The sequence below is a fragment of the Nerophis lumbriciformis genome, linkage group LG16 (genome assembly GCF_033978685.3).
Source record: "Nerophis lumbriciformis linkage group LG16, RoL_Nlum_v2.1, whole genome shotgun sequence".
Taxonomy (NCBI): Eukaryota; Metazoa; Chordata; class Actinopteri; order Syngnathiformes; family Syngnathidae; genus Nerophis; species Nerophis lumbriciformis.
The window spans coordinates 31195454-31207098 of record NC_084563.2 but is presented as its reverse complement, the minus strand read 5'-3'; the positions used below and the strand labels follow the sequence as shown (position 1 = coordinate 31207098).

At 34.7% G+C, this 11645-nt stretch overlaps 1 protein-coding gene across 2 annotated transcripts in view; it reads right to left on the bottom strand.

Annotated features, from left to right (window-relative positions):
* The window catches only part of LOC133617179 (microtubule-associated serine/threonine-protein kinase 1-like), a 154562-nt gene extending 144406 nt beyond the window's left edge, over positions 1-10156 (bottom strand). For both annotated transcript variants that reach the window (XM_061976984.2, XM_061976985.2), the window contains exon 1: positions 9576-10156. In XM_061976984.2, coding sequence (XP_061832968.1) covers positions 9576-9614 — 39 coding nt within the window. In that variant the 5' untranslated portion in view covers positions 9615-10156. The remainder of the gene's footprint in view (positions 1-9575) is intronic.
* Positions 10157-11645: the final 1489 nt, after the last annotated feature.

Sequence of the window (11645 nt, the reverse complement as noted above, 5' to 3'; positions counted from 1 at the left end):
CATAATGCGCCACACATTTTCAATGGGAGGCAGGTCTGGACTACAGGCAGACCAGTCTAGTACCCGCACTCTTTTACTATGAAGCCACGTTGATGTAACACGTGGCTTGGCATTGTCTTGCTGAAATAAGCAGGGGCGTCCATGGTAACGTTGCTTGGATGGCAACATATGTTGCTCCAAAACCTGTATGTACCTTTCAGCATTAATGGTGCCTTCACAGATGTGTAAGTTACCCATGTCTTGGGCACTAATACACCCCCATACCATCACACATGCTGGCTTTGACACTTTGCGCCTAAAACAATCCGGATGGTTCTTTTCCTCTTTGGTCCGGAGGACACGACGTCTACAGTTTCCAAAAACAATTTGAAATGTGGACTCGTCAGACCACAGAACACTTTTCCACTTTGTATCAGTCCATCTTAGATGAGCTCAGGCCCAGCAAAACCGACAGCGTTTCTGGGCGTTGTTGATAAACGGTTTTCGCCTTGCATGGGAGAGTTTTAACTTGCACTTACAGATGTAGCGACCAACTGTAGTTACTGACAGTGGGTTTCTGAAGTGTTCCTGAGCCCATGTGGTGATATCCTTTACACACTGATGTCGCTTGTTGATGCAGTACAGCCTGAGGGATCGAAGGTCACGGGCTTAGCTGCTTACGTGCAGTGATTTCTCCAGATTCTCTGAACCCTTTGATGATATTACGGAGCGTAGATGGTGAAATCCCTAAATTCCTTGCAATAGCTGGTTGAGAAACGTTGTTCTTAAACTGTTCAACAATTTGCTCACACATTTGTTGACAAAGTGGTGACCTTCGCCCCATCCTTGTTTGTGAAAGACTGAGCATTTCGTGGAATCTACTTTTATACCCAATCATGGCACCCACCTGTTCCCAATTAGCCTGCACACCTGTGGGATGTTCCAAATAAGTGTTTGATGAGCATTCCTCAACTTTATCAGTATTTATTGCCACCTTTCCCAACTTCTTTGTCACGTGTTGCTGGCATCAAATTCTAAAGTTAATGATTATTTGCAAAAAAAAAAAAAAAGTTTATCAGTCTGAACATCAAATATGTTGTCTTTGTAGCATATTCAACTGAATATGGGTTGAAAAGGATTTGCAAATCATTGTATTCCGTTTATATTTACATCTAACACAATTTCCCAACTCATATGGAAACGGGGTTTGTACATACATGTATGTATATAAGTATGTATGTATGTGCATACATGTATGTACGTACGTACATACATACATACATACATACATACATACATACATACATGTATGTATGTATGTATGTACGTACATACTGTACACACTCAAGGTACATACATACACAAGCACATTCACTGTACAAACATACATATACACATACATGTACATATACAAACATATATACATACATAAACTCATGCCTATAATCACGTTTCATCAAACATATTACCCAGTTTCCCCTAGGGCAACAACGTTAACACACGGTACACTGCTAAAGCTTAACCTATTGTTACTATAACAATCTACAAGGTTATAACAGTTCCCTTGTCCTTCTTCCCCTCCATGTATCTGCTTTCTTTTGTATTCCAAATTATCATTACATATATGAATTGTTGCATTTGAAACAACTGTATTGTTGATAATCGAGGTAATTATTATTATTCATTATCAATAGTGATATTTCTATTGGTATATGTATCGCTCCATTTGTAGTGTAATAATGTTAATTGTCATTTCTGTGTTATTAATATTTACTTCACTAACTGCTTCTTTGATATCACTTTCACTACCATATTTGTACATACATCCTATTTGCTGATGCTGTTCTGTTGTTGTTTTTCAGTCTTATCCCTCCATGATCCATGTCACATGATGGACGATGCAACAGTGATATCAAATAACTCCACCGCCATTTAGTAGATTATTTCTGCTCCTTTTTAATCCAGCCTACATTTTGGCGGAGTAGCGGGAAGTCTGGGTTTCATAAATGATGTGCAGCAGATGGCACTAGGCGCAGTAAATGAATACGCCGCGTGGCAGCATGTGCACCTTCCCATGATGCATTTCATCCGCAAAACGGTGACTCTCCAACTCCAGTGGCACGCCAAAGAATGACTTCATTAAATATTTAAACACAGTGTGACTGGTCAAACTGTGTGTAATGTTACAGTGGCCAAAAATATTACATATACTCTGCCTGGTTTTTAATGAATATTTAGGCCTACTGTGCTACTGTATTTTAATGTTGGTCATTGTGATGGAACTTGTAACAGTAAATAAGACATGACTTTGATTATATTGTTTACGTACATTCTAAAAGAAAAATATGTAGATTTGACCTTAAAAACTGGCAACTTAGTTACCAGAATTTTACTGTAAAATATTATGTTGTTTTTTTCATTAGGGTAAATCATTGAGGGCCACATCATAGTTATGACTGCCATCAGAGGGCCACTTTTAACAGTAAATAAAGGAATTAAGTTTTGCCTCTTGATATCACATACTTTTTATTATAGACTTTTTTATTTATTTTTTATTTTTTTTACATACACTGAGATAACAAAAGCTGTAGATTGTACGATAAAAAAATGATCTGTCGCCACAATGTTAGCGTAAAATTTACAGTGTTTTTTTTTTCACAGCAAATTATTGTACATGGAAAAAGGTACCACAGCTTTAAAAATAAATAAAAATAAAAACTAGGGGAGTGAGCTGCTAGTGTTTTACATTAAAATTGACAGGTGTTTTTACATTTTATTATTCCACATGGGAAAAAAAAGTTACACAATTTGTTTTGTACAGTAAAATTTCTGGCGAGTGAGCTAACATTTTTATTTATTTATTTTTTACTGTAAAATGTATTGTAATCTCAACAGCATATAATTTGATGGATAACTGGCTTTGAAAATATAATCTAAGCAGATATTTTAGCATTTGCTTTTATTTCAACAAAAAATGTTAAATGTTAATAATAATATCATATTTGTTGCATTATTGGAAATCATTAGAGTTTAAAGGGTAAGCATTTGCATGAAGTGCATGTATTTGTTTCTGTCAGAATAGATGAGGAACATTTTGGTGTGTTGTTACTAAACAGCTTCAGCAATTTGGGTGGATTATGAGCTGTTAATAATGAACTGCTGTTTTTATGAGATGTCCAATCATGTAAAGTGTTTCAACAATAATTAGGCCACACAAAATACATCATTATACAGTACTAAGGATAGGAATAATATTAGGGATGGGAACCATTCACATTTGAACCCATACTGTATCGATACCAGTACTCAACTTTTGTGTGTGTTGATAGATATTGCACTTAGGGTTGTACTAGTATAGTATTGCCGTATTAATGAATCAAAAGCCAAAACTTGTCAGGTACAAAACTTTACCTTACTAGCCTATTTAAATCAACCATTTATAAATAAAAGACAAGTTGTCTAGTATGTTCACTTTTTTTATTTAAGGACTAAATTGTCCTTCGATTACAATAATAAACATATGTTTAATGTACTGTAAGATTTGTTCTTAAAATAAAGCCAATAATGCCATTTTTTGTGGTCCCCTTTATTTAGAAAAATATCGAAAAGTATCGAAACACATTTTGGTACAGATACTAAAATATTGGTATGCGGCCTTGTTTTGGCCGCATGGTAGCGATAGTTGTTGTGATCCCAAGATGCAGAGGACAGCAGGAGACAAAGTCCAGGTAAATTGTATTTAATATGCCAAAAACAAAACACTAGCGCAGTTGGTAGTGCACAAGAACAAAACAAGAACGAGTGCAGTTGAGAGTGCACAGGAAAAATAAGACCGAGTGCAGTAGGGAGTGCACAAGAAAGAAAAAAAAAAAGAACGAGTGCAGTTGGGAGTGTACAAAAAACAAGAACAAGTGCAGTTGGGAGTGTACAAAAAACAAGAACAAGTGCAGTTGGGAGGGAACAAGAAAAACAAAAACAAGTGCAGTTGGGAGTGCGTAGGAGAAAAAAACAAGAACCAAGTGCAGTAGGTAGTGCACAAAAAAACAACAACAACGAGTGCACAAGAGAAACAAAACAAGTGAAGTTGGGAGTGCACAAGAAAAGAAACAAGAACGACTGAAGTTGGGAGTGCACAAGAAAAAACAACAAACAAGTGAAGTTGGGAGTGTAAAAGAGAAGAAACAAGAAAAAGTGCAGTTGGGAGTGCACAAGAAAAAACAACAAACAAGTGAAGTTGGGAGTGTAAAAGAAAAGAAACAAGAAAAAGTGCAGTTGGGAGTGCACAAGAAAAAGTGCAGTTGGGAGTGCACAAGAAAAAACAAGAAAAAGTGCAGTTGGGAGTGCACACGAAAAAACAAGAACTAATCAGTTGGGAGTGCACAAGAAAATAAACAAGAACAAGTGCATTTGAGAATGCACAGGAAAAAACAAGAGTGAGTGCAGTTGGGAGTGCACAAGAAAAAAAAAGGAACGTGCACTTGGGAGTGCACAAGAGAAAAAAAACAAGAATGAGTGAGTTGGGAGTGCACAGAAAAAAACCAGAATGAGTGCAGTTGGGAGTGCACAGGAAAAAACAAGAACTAGTCAGTTGGGAGTGCACAGAAAAAAACCCAAGAATGAGTGCAGTTGGGAGTGCACAGGAAGCACAGGGAACACTATGCAAACACAACAGACTAAAAGCAGTCAATAAACCGACAAGAAGAAATGTACTGAGATGTGAGCACCCTATCAAAAAAATAGAGAAAAAAAGAAGGAACATTTGGCAACTCTATCCTGTAGCCACACCCCCTTGGGTAATTTACTTCCTGTGTGACCTCTGTTTACATCCATCACGTCAAAAATATACACTCAACAAAAACATTGACACAACACTTTTGTTTTTGCTCCCATTGAACTCAAAGATGTCAAACGTTGACTACACACACAAAAAGACCTATTCCTCTCAAAGCTGTGTTAGTGAGCATTTCTACTTTGCCAAGATAATCCATCCCACCTCGCAGGTGTGACATATCAAGATGATATTTATAAAAGGCCACTCTGAAAGGTGCAGGATTATCTTGATGACAGAAGCAGAACCGGTGCGCTGGTAAAGAGGCTGCAAAGACAAGCAACAGGAAGTGGAAACTAGAAAATAAGAGCGCTGGACAGGAACGAAAGACCAGAAAGAAGCAAAAAAATTCAGTTTAGATCGGGCTGTAGTTTACTTTGAGGGTAGAAGACAGTTTAAATGAGATAAAACAAATAAATAAATAATGTGCATGAGGTCATTGAAGGTTTGCAGAACTAAAAAAGGGGAACTAATACGAGTGTGGTGAAGTAATGTTTGATCATGACAAGTCAAACTGTTGTCAAACTAACATGTGCAACATTTCACTAAATGATGCACAATTTTCTCATATTTTGACTCAACTGCCATTTGACCAGTAAAATAATTGGCGTTGAAAACGTGAACTTTTGTAATACTTTTCCACAATTCTAAACAAGTCCCAACATGGAAAGAGACTTCTTGCAACTTGCTCACGGCTGCGGGTTTCAAACCTGCAACATTGGCTGGATTATGTTATCATTTGTGCGGAGGGGGTCTAAACTTTCTGACTTGGGGGCCGAATTGGCCTAAAAAGTAACGTAAAAGTAACAATATATATATATATATATATATATATATATATATATATATATATATATATATATATATATATACAGTCAAGAAAATAAGTATTTGAACACCCTGCTATTTTGCAAGTTCTCCCACTTCGAAATCATGGAGGGGTCTGAAATTTTCACGGTAGGTGCATGTCCACTGTATGAGAGATAACCTAAAAAGAAAAATTCAGAAATCACAACCTATGATTTTTTAACAATTTATTCGTGTGATACAGCTGAAAATAAGTATTTGAACACCTGTCTATCAGCTAGAATTCTGACCCTCAAAGACCTGTTAGTCCGCCTTGAAAAGTCCTCCTCCACTCCACTGTATAGTCCTGAATCAAATGCACCTGTGTGAGGTCGTTACCTGCATAAAGACACCTGTCCACCCCATACAATCAGTAAGACCCAAACATTCAGCATGGCTAAGACCAAAGAGCTGTCCAAAGACACCAGAGACAAAATTGTACAACTCCACAAGGATGGAAAGGGCTACGGAGAAATTGCCAAGCAGCTTGGTGAAAAAAGGTCCACTGTTGGAGCAATCATTAGAAAATGGAAGAAGCTAAACATGACGGTCAATCTCAATCGGAGTGGAGCCCCATGCAAGATATCACCTCGTGGGGTCTCAATGATGCTAAGAAAGGTGAGGAATCAGCCCAGGACTACACGGCAGGACTTGTTCAATGACCTGAAAAGAGCTGGGACCACTGTGTCCATGGTCACTGTTGGTAATACACTAAGACGTCATGGTTTGAAATCATGCATGGCACGGAAGATTCCCCTGCTTGAACCAGCACATGTTAAGGCATGTCTTAAGTTTGACAATGACCATTTGGATGATCCAGAGGAGTCATGGGAGAAAGTTTTGTGGACAGATGAGACCAAAATTGACCTTTTTGGTCATAATTCCACTATGCGTGTTTGGAGGAAGAAGAATGATGCGTAGCATCCCAAGAACACCATCCCTACTGTGAAGCATGGGGGTGGTAGCATCATGCCTTGGGGGTGTTTTTCTGCTCATGGGACAGGACGACTGTACTGTATTAAGGAGAGGATGACTGCAGCCATGTATTGTGAGATTTTGGCCAAAAACCTCCTTCCCTCAGTCAGATCATTGAAGATGAGTCATGGCTGGATCTTCCAACATGACAATGACCCAAAGCACACAGCCAGGAAAACCAAGAAGTGGCTTCGTAAGAACCATATCAAGGCTCTGGAGTGGCCTAGCCAGTCTCCAGACCTAAATCCAATTGAAAATCTTTGGAGGGAGCTGAAAGTCTGTGTTACTCAGCGACAGCCCAGAAACCTGACTGATCTAGAGAAGATCTGTGTGGAGGAGTGGGCCAAAATCCCTCCTGCAGTCTGTGCAAACCTGGTGAAGAACTACAGGAAATGTTTGACCTCTGTAATTGCAAACAAAGGCTACTCTACCAAATATTAATGTTGGTGTTCAAATACTTATTTTCAGCTGTATCACACAAATAAATTGTTAAAAAATCATAGATTGTGATTTCCGGATTTTTCTTTTTAGGTTATCTCTCATACAGTGGACATGCACCTGCCATGAAAATTTCAGACCCCTCCATGATTTCTAAGTGGGAGAACTTGCAAAATAGCAGGGTGTTCAAATACTTATTTTCTTGACTGTATATATACACACACATACATATGGATATATATATACATATGGATATATATACATATATATATATATATATATATATATACATACACATACATACACACACACACACACACACACACACATATGGATATATATAAACATACACATACATCCATGTGTGTGTGTGTGTGTATATATATATATATATATATATATATATATATATATATACCTGTTCATTTTAATATGTGTAGCGAAGCCTCTTTTTTATACAAAGCCGTCCTCTGTAAAGTGGTGGGCGTAAATAAACCTGGTAAAAACCAGGTGTGAATGATTGATGGGTTCTACATGTAAAGCGACTTTGGGTGCTTAGAAAAGCGCTATATAAATCCCAGTTATTATTATTATTATTATTATTATGTATATTGTTATGGACGTCCATTTGTGTCTTTATTGTTAAAAGCTTTTTTTTTTTTTTTTTTACACTCAATTTATGTCACTGAACTTATTTTACATTTGAAATTGGTAAACTGAATTTTTTTTTAGCGCAAATTATTCTGACAATTTCATTGAATGAATTTGTGAGCACCAAGTGGTTTAAAAATGTCAATTAAAAATTCAGTTTATACATTTATTTTTTTTATTCAGTGTATAAAAATTTACAGTTTATAAAAAATCAGTGTATTAAAATTCAGTGAAAAACATTGTATACATTTTTTTTTTAAATTCTTAAATCTTAAAAAAAACTCTGCAAAAGAATCACTGTATAAAAATTCTGTATAAAAAATGATTGTATAAAAAAATCCCAATTTATATATATATATATATATATATACATATATATATATATATATATATATATATATGTATATATATATATATATATATATATATATATATATATATATATATATATTTCTTTAATATTAAAAACATTCAGTGTAAAAAAAATCAGTGTATAAAAATTCAGTACAAAAAATATTGTATAAAATTCCCAGTTTATAAAATGCAGTTTATAAAAAAATTGTGTAAAAAAAGAATTAGTCTATAAAAATTCAGTGTAAAACATTTAGTCTATAAAAATTCCCGGTTTATAAAAAAATCAGTGTATAAAAATTCCCAGTTTATAAAAAAATCAGTGTATAAAAATTCTGTACCAAAAATATTGTATAAAAATTCACAGTTTATAAAAATCAGTGTATAAAATGCAGTTTATAAAAAATTTGTGTAAAAAGAGAATTAGTCCATAAAAATTCAGTGTAAAAAATTTAGTGTATAAAAATTCCCAGTTTATAAAAAAATCAGCGTATGAAAATGTCCAGTTTATAAAAAAAATCAATGTATAAAAATTCCCAGTTTATAAAAAAATGTAGCGTATGAAAATTCCCAGTTTATAAAAAAATCAGTGTATAAAAATTCTGTAGCAAAAATATTGTATAAAAATTCCCAGTTTATAAAAATCAGTGTATAAAATGCAGTTTATAAAAAAATTGTGTAAAAACAGAATTAGTCTATAAAAATTCAGCGTAAAAAATTTAGTGTATAAAAATTCCCAGTTTATAAAAAATCAGCGTATGAAAATTTCCAGTTTATAAAAAATCAGTGTATAAAAATTCCCAGTTTATAAAAAAAACAGTGTATAAAAATTCCTAGTTTATAAAAAAAATCAGTGTATAAAAATTCCCAGTTTATAAAAAATCAGTGTATAAAATGCAGTTTATAAAAAAATAGTGTAAAAAAATAATTAGATTATATGAAAATTCAGTGTAAAAAAAAAATTGTATAAAGAATCAGAGTAAAAAATCAGTGTATAAAAATGTCCAGTTTATTAAAAAAAATCAGTGTATAAAAATTCCCAGTTTATAAAAATCAGTGTATAAAAATTCCCAGTTTATAAAAAAATCTGTGTATAAAAATTATTGTATAAAAATTCTGTTTATAAATCTTTAAAAAATTAGTGTACACAAATTCAGTATAAAAATGTTGTATAAAAAGTCCCAGTTTAAAAAAAAACAAAAAACTGTAGAAAATGCAGTTTATAAAAAATAGTACAAAAAAAATGTCAGTCTATAATACTTAAGTGTAAAAAAAACTATTGCATACACATTCAGTTTATAAAAGAATCAGTGTATAAGACTTCAGTTCTTAAAAATTAAGTGTTGAAAAAATTATTTGTATAAAAAAATCAGTGCAGAAATATTTGTTTTTTTTACTTTAAAAAAAAAAAAAAAAAATTCTGCCTTGATTTTTTTTATACACAGACTTTTTTTTTGTAAAACTTGAATTTATTTCATAACCAAACAATCAGAATAAAATGTTGTACCTGCAGCCTGCGTCTTCGAATGATGCCCGAGTCGTCCATGGCGATACCTGGCCCTTTACTGTTGACGTGACGTCACGTGACTTCCGCCTCTCGTCGCTCGAGCCTAAACGCCTTTCATCGGCGAGTGGACGTCATTCCACGGCACAGGTGTGGAAATGGCCATGACAAAAAGTGGTAAAAAAATAAATACAAAATAATGTCAACGTGTGGGACCCCATGCTGGGCGAGGACAACACCGGAAGCGATGGTTTGGTCCGTCAGTCGTCGGGGAAAGCAATAAATCCACGCAGAATCCAGCTGACGGTAAACATGTCGCGATCATCGCCACATCTTCCGCACGATGCTCGTAAAGGCGACGCCGTCGTGGGCGAGCAGCAGCAGCAGCACGGATTCACGTCCTCTTTCACGTCCTCTCCGCTCCGACACGAGCTCCCACTCCCCGCCAGACGTGACGTTTAACCCCTCTCACGCCGATGCGTGCTGCGGCTGCACGCACGCACTCCACGCAGTCCACTCCCGGGACTTCCGAGAAGTGGCTTCCGATGCAAGGAATGTGATGGATCGATGATGCGACCTTTGACTCTTTCTGTCTGCAGGAGACACATCGATCTAGGAGTGGACCATCCCTAATGTAGACCATGGTACAAGTCTCATGTGGACCATAGTACAAGTCTCATGTAGACCATGGTACAAGTCTCATGTGGACCATAGTACAAGTCTCATGTAGACCATGGTACAAGTCTCATGTAGACCATGGTACAAGTCTCATGTGGACCATAGTACAAGTCTCATGTAAACCATGGTACAAGTATCATGTAGACCATAGTACAAGTCTCATGTAGACCATGGTAGAAGTTTCATGTAGACCATAGTACAAGTCTCATGTGGACCATAGTACAAGTCTCATGTAGACCATGGTAGAAGTTTCATTTAGACCATAGTACAAGTATCATGTAGACCATAGTACAAGTCTCATGTAGACCATGGTACAAGTCTCATGTGGACCATAGTACAAGTATAATATAGACCATAGTACAAGTCTCATGTAGACCATGGTACAAGTCTCATGTGGACCATAGTACAAGTATAAAGTAGACCAGAGTACAAGTATAATGTAGTCCGGAGTACAAGTCTCATGTAGTCCATAGTACACGTCTCATGTAGACCATAGTACACGTCTCCTGTGGACCATAGTACAAGTCTCATGTGGACCATAGTACAAGTATCATGTAGACCCTAGTACAAGTATAATGTAGACCAGAGTACAAGTCTCATGTAGACCATATATATATATATATATGTATGTATACATACATCCATACATACACACACACACACACACACATACATATATATATATATATATACGCACACACACACACACATACATATATAAATATGTATATATATATATATATATATATATATATATATATATATATATATATACATACACATACAAATATATATATATATATACATACATATATAAATACATACATGTGTATATATACACATATATATATATATATACACATATATCTATATATGTATATATACATACATACATATCTATGTATATACTGTTCATATAAATACATACATATGTATATATATATATACACATAGATACATATGTATCTATAGATACATATATATATAAATAGAGAGAGAGAGAGAGATACACACGTATATATATCTATATATACATATTAATATACATACATATATGTGTATATATACATATTAATATACATACATATGTATATATACATACATATGTATATATATATACATATTAATATATATACATATGTGTATATATATATACAGTATATACATGCATACATATACACACACCCACACACACGCACACACACACACACACATACATATATATATATATATATATATATATATGTATGCAAAGTGGGTATGAAAAGTATTCAGACCCCTTTAAATGTTTCACTCTTAATTTCATTGCGTTTGCTAAAATTCAAAAAGTTCATGTTACTTCTCATGAATGTCCACTCAGCAACACATCTTCACACAACATATTTCTGCACTTTT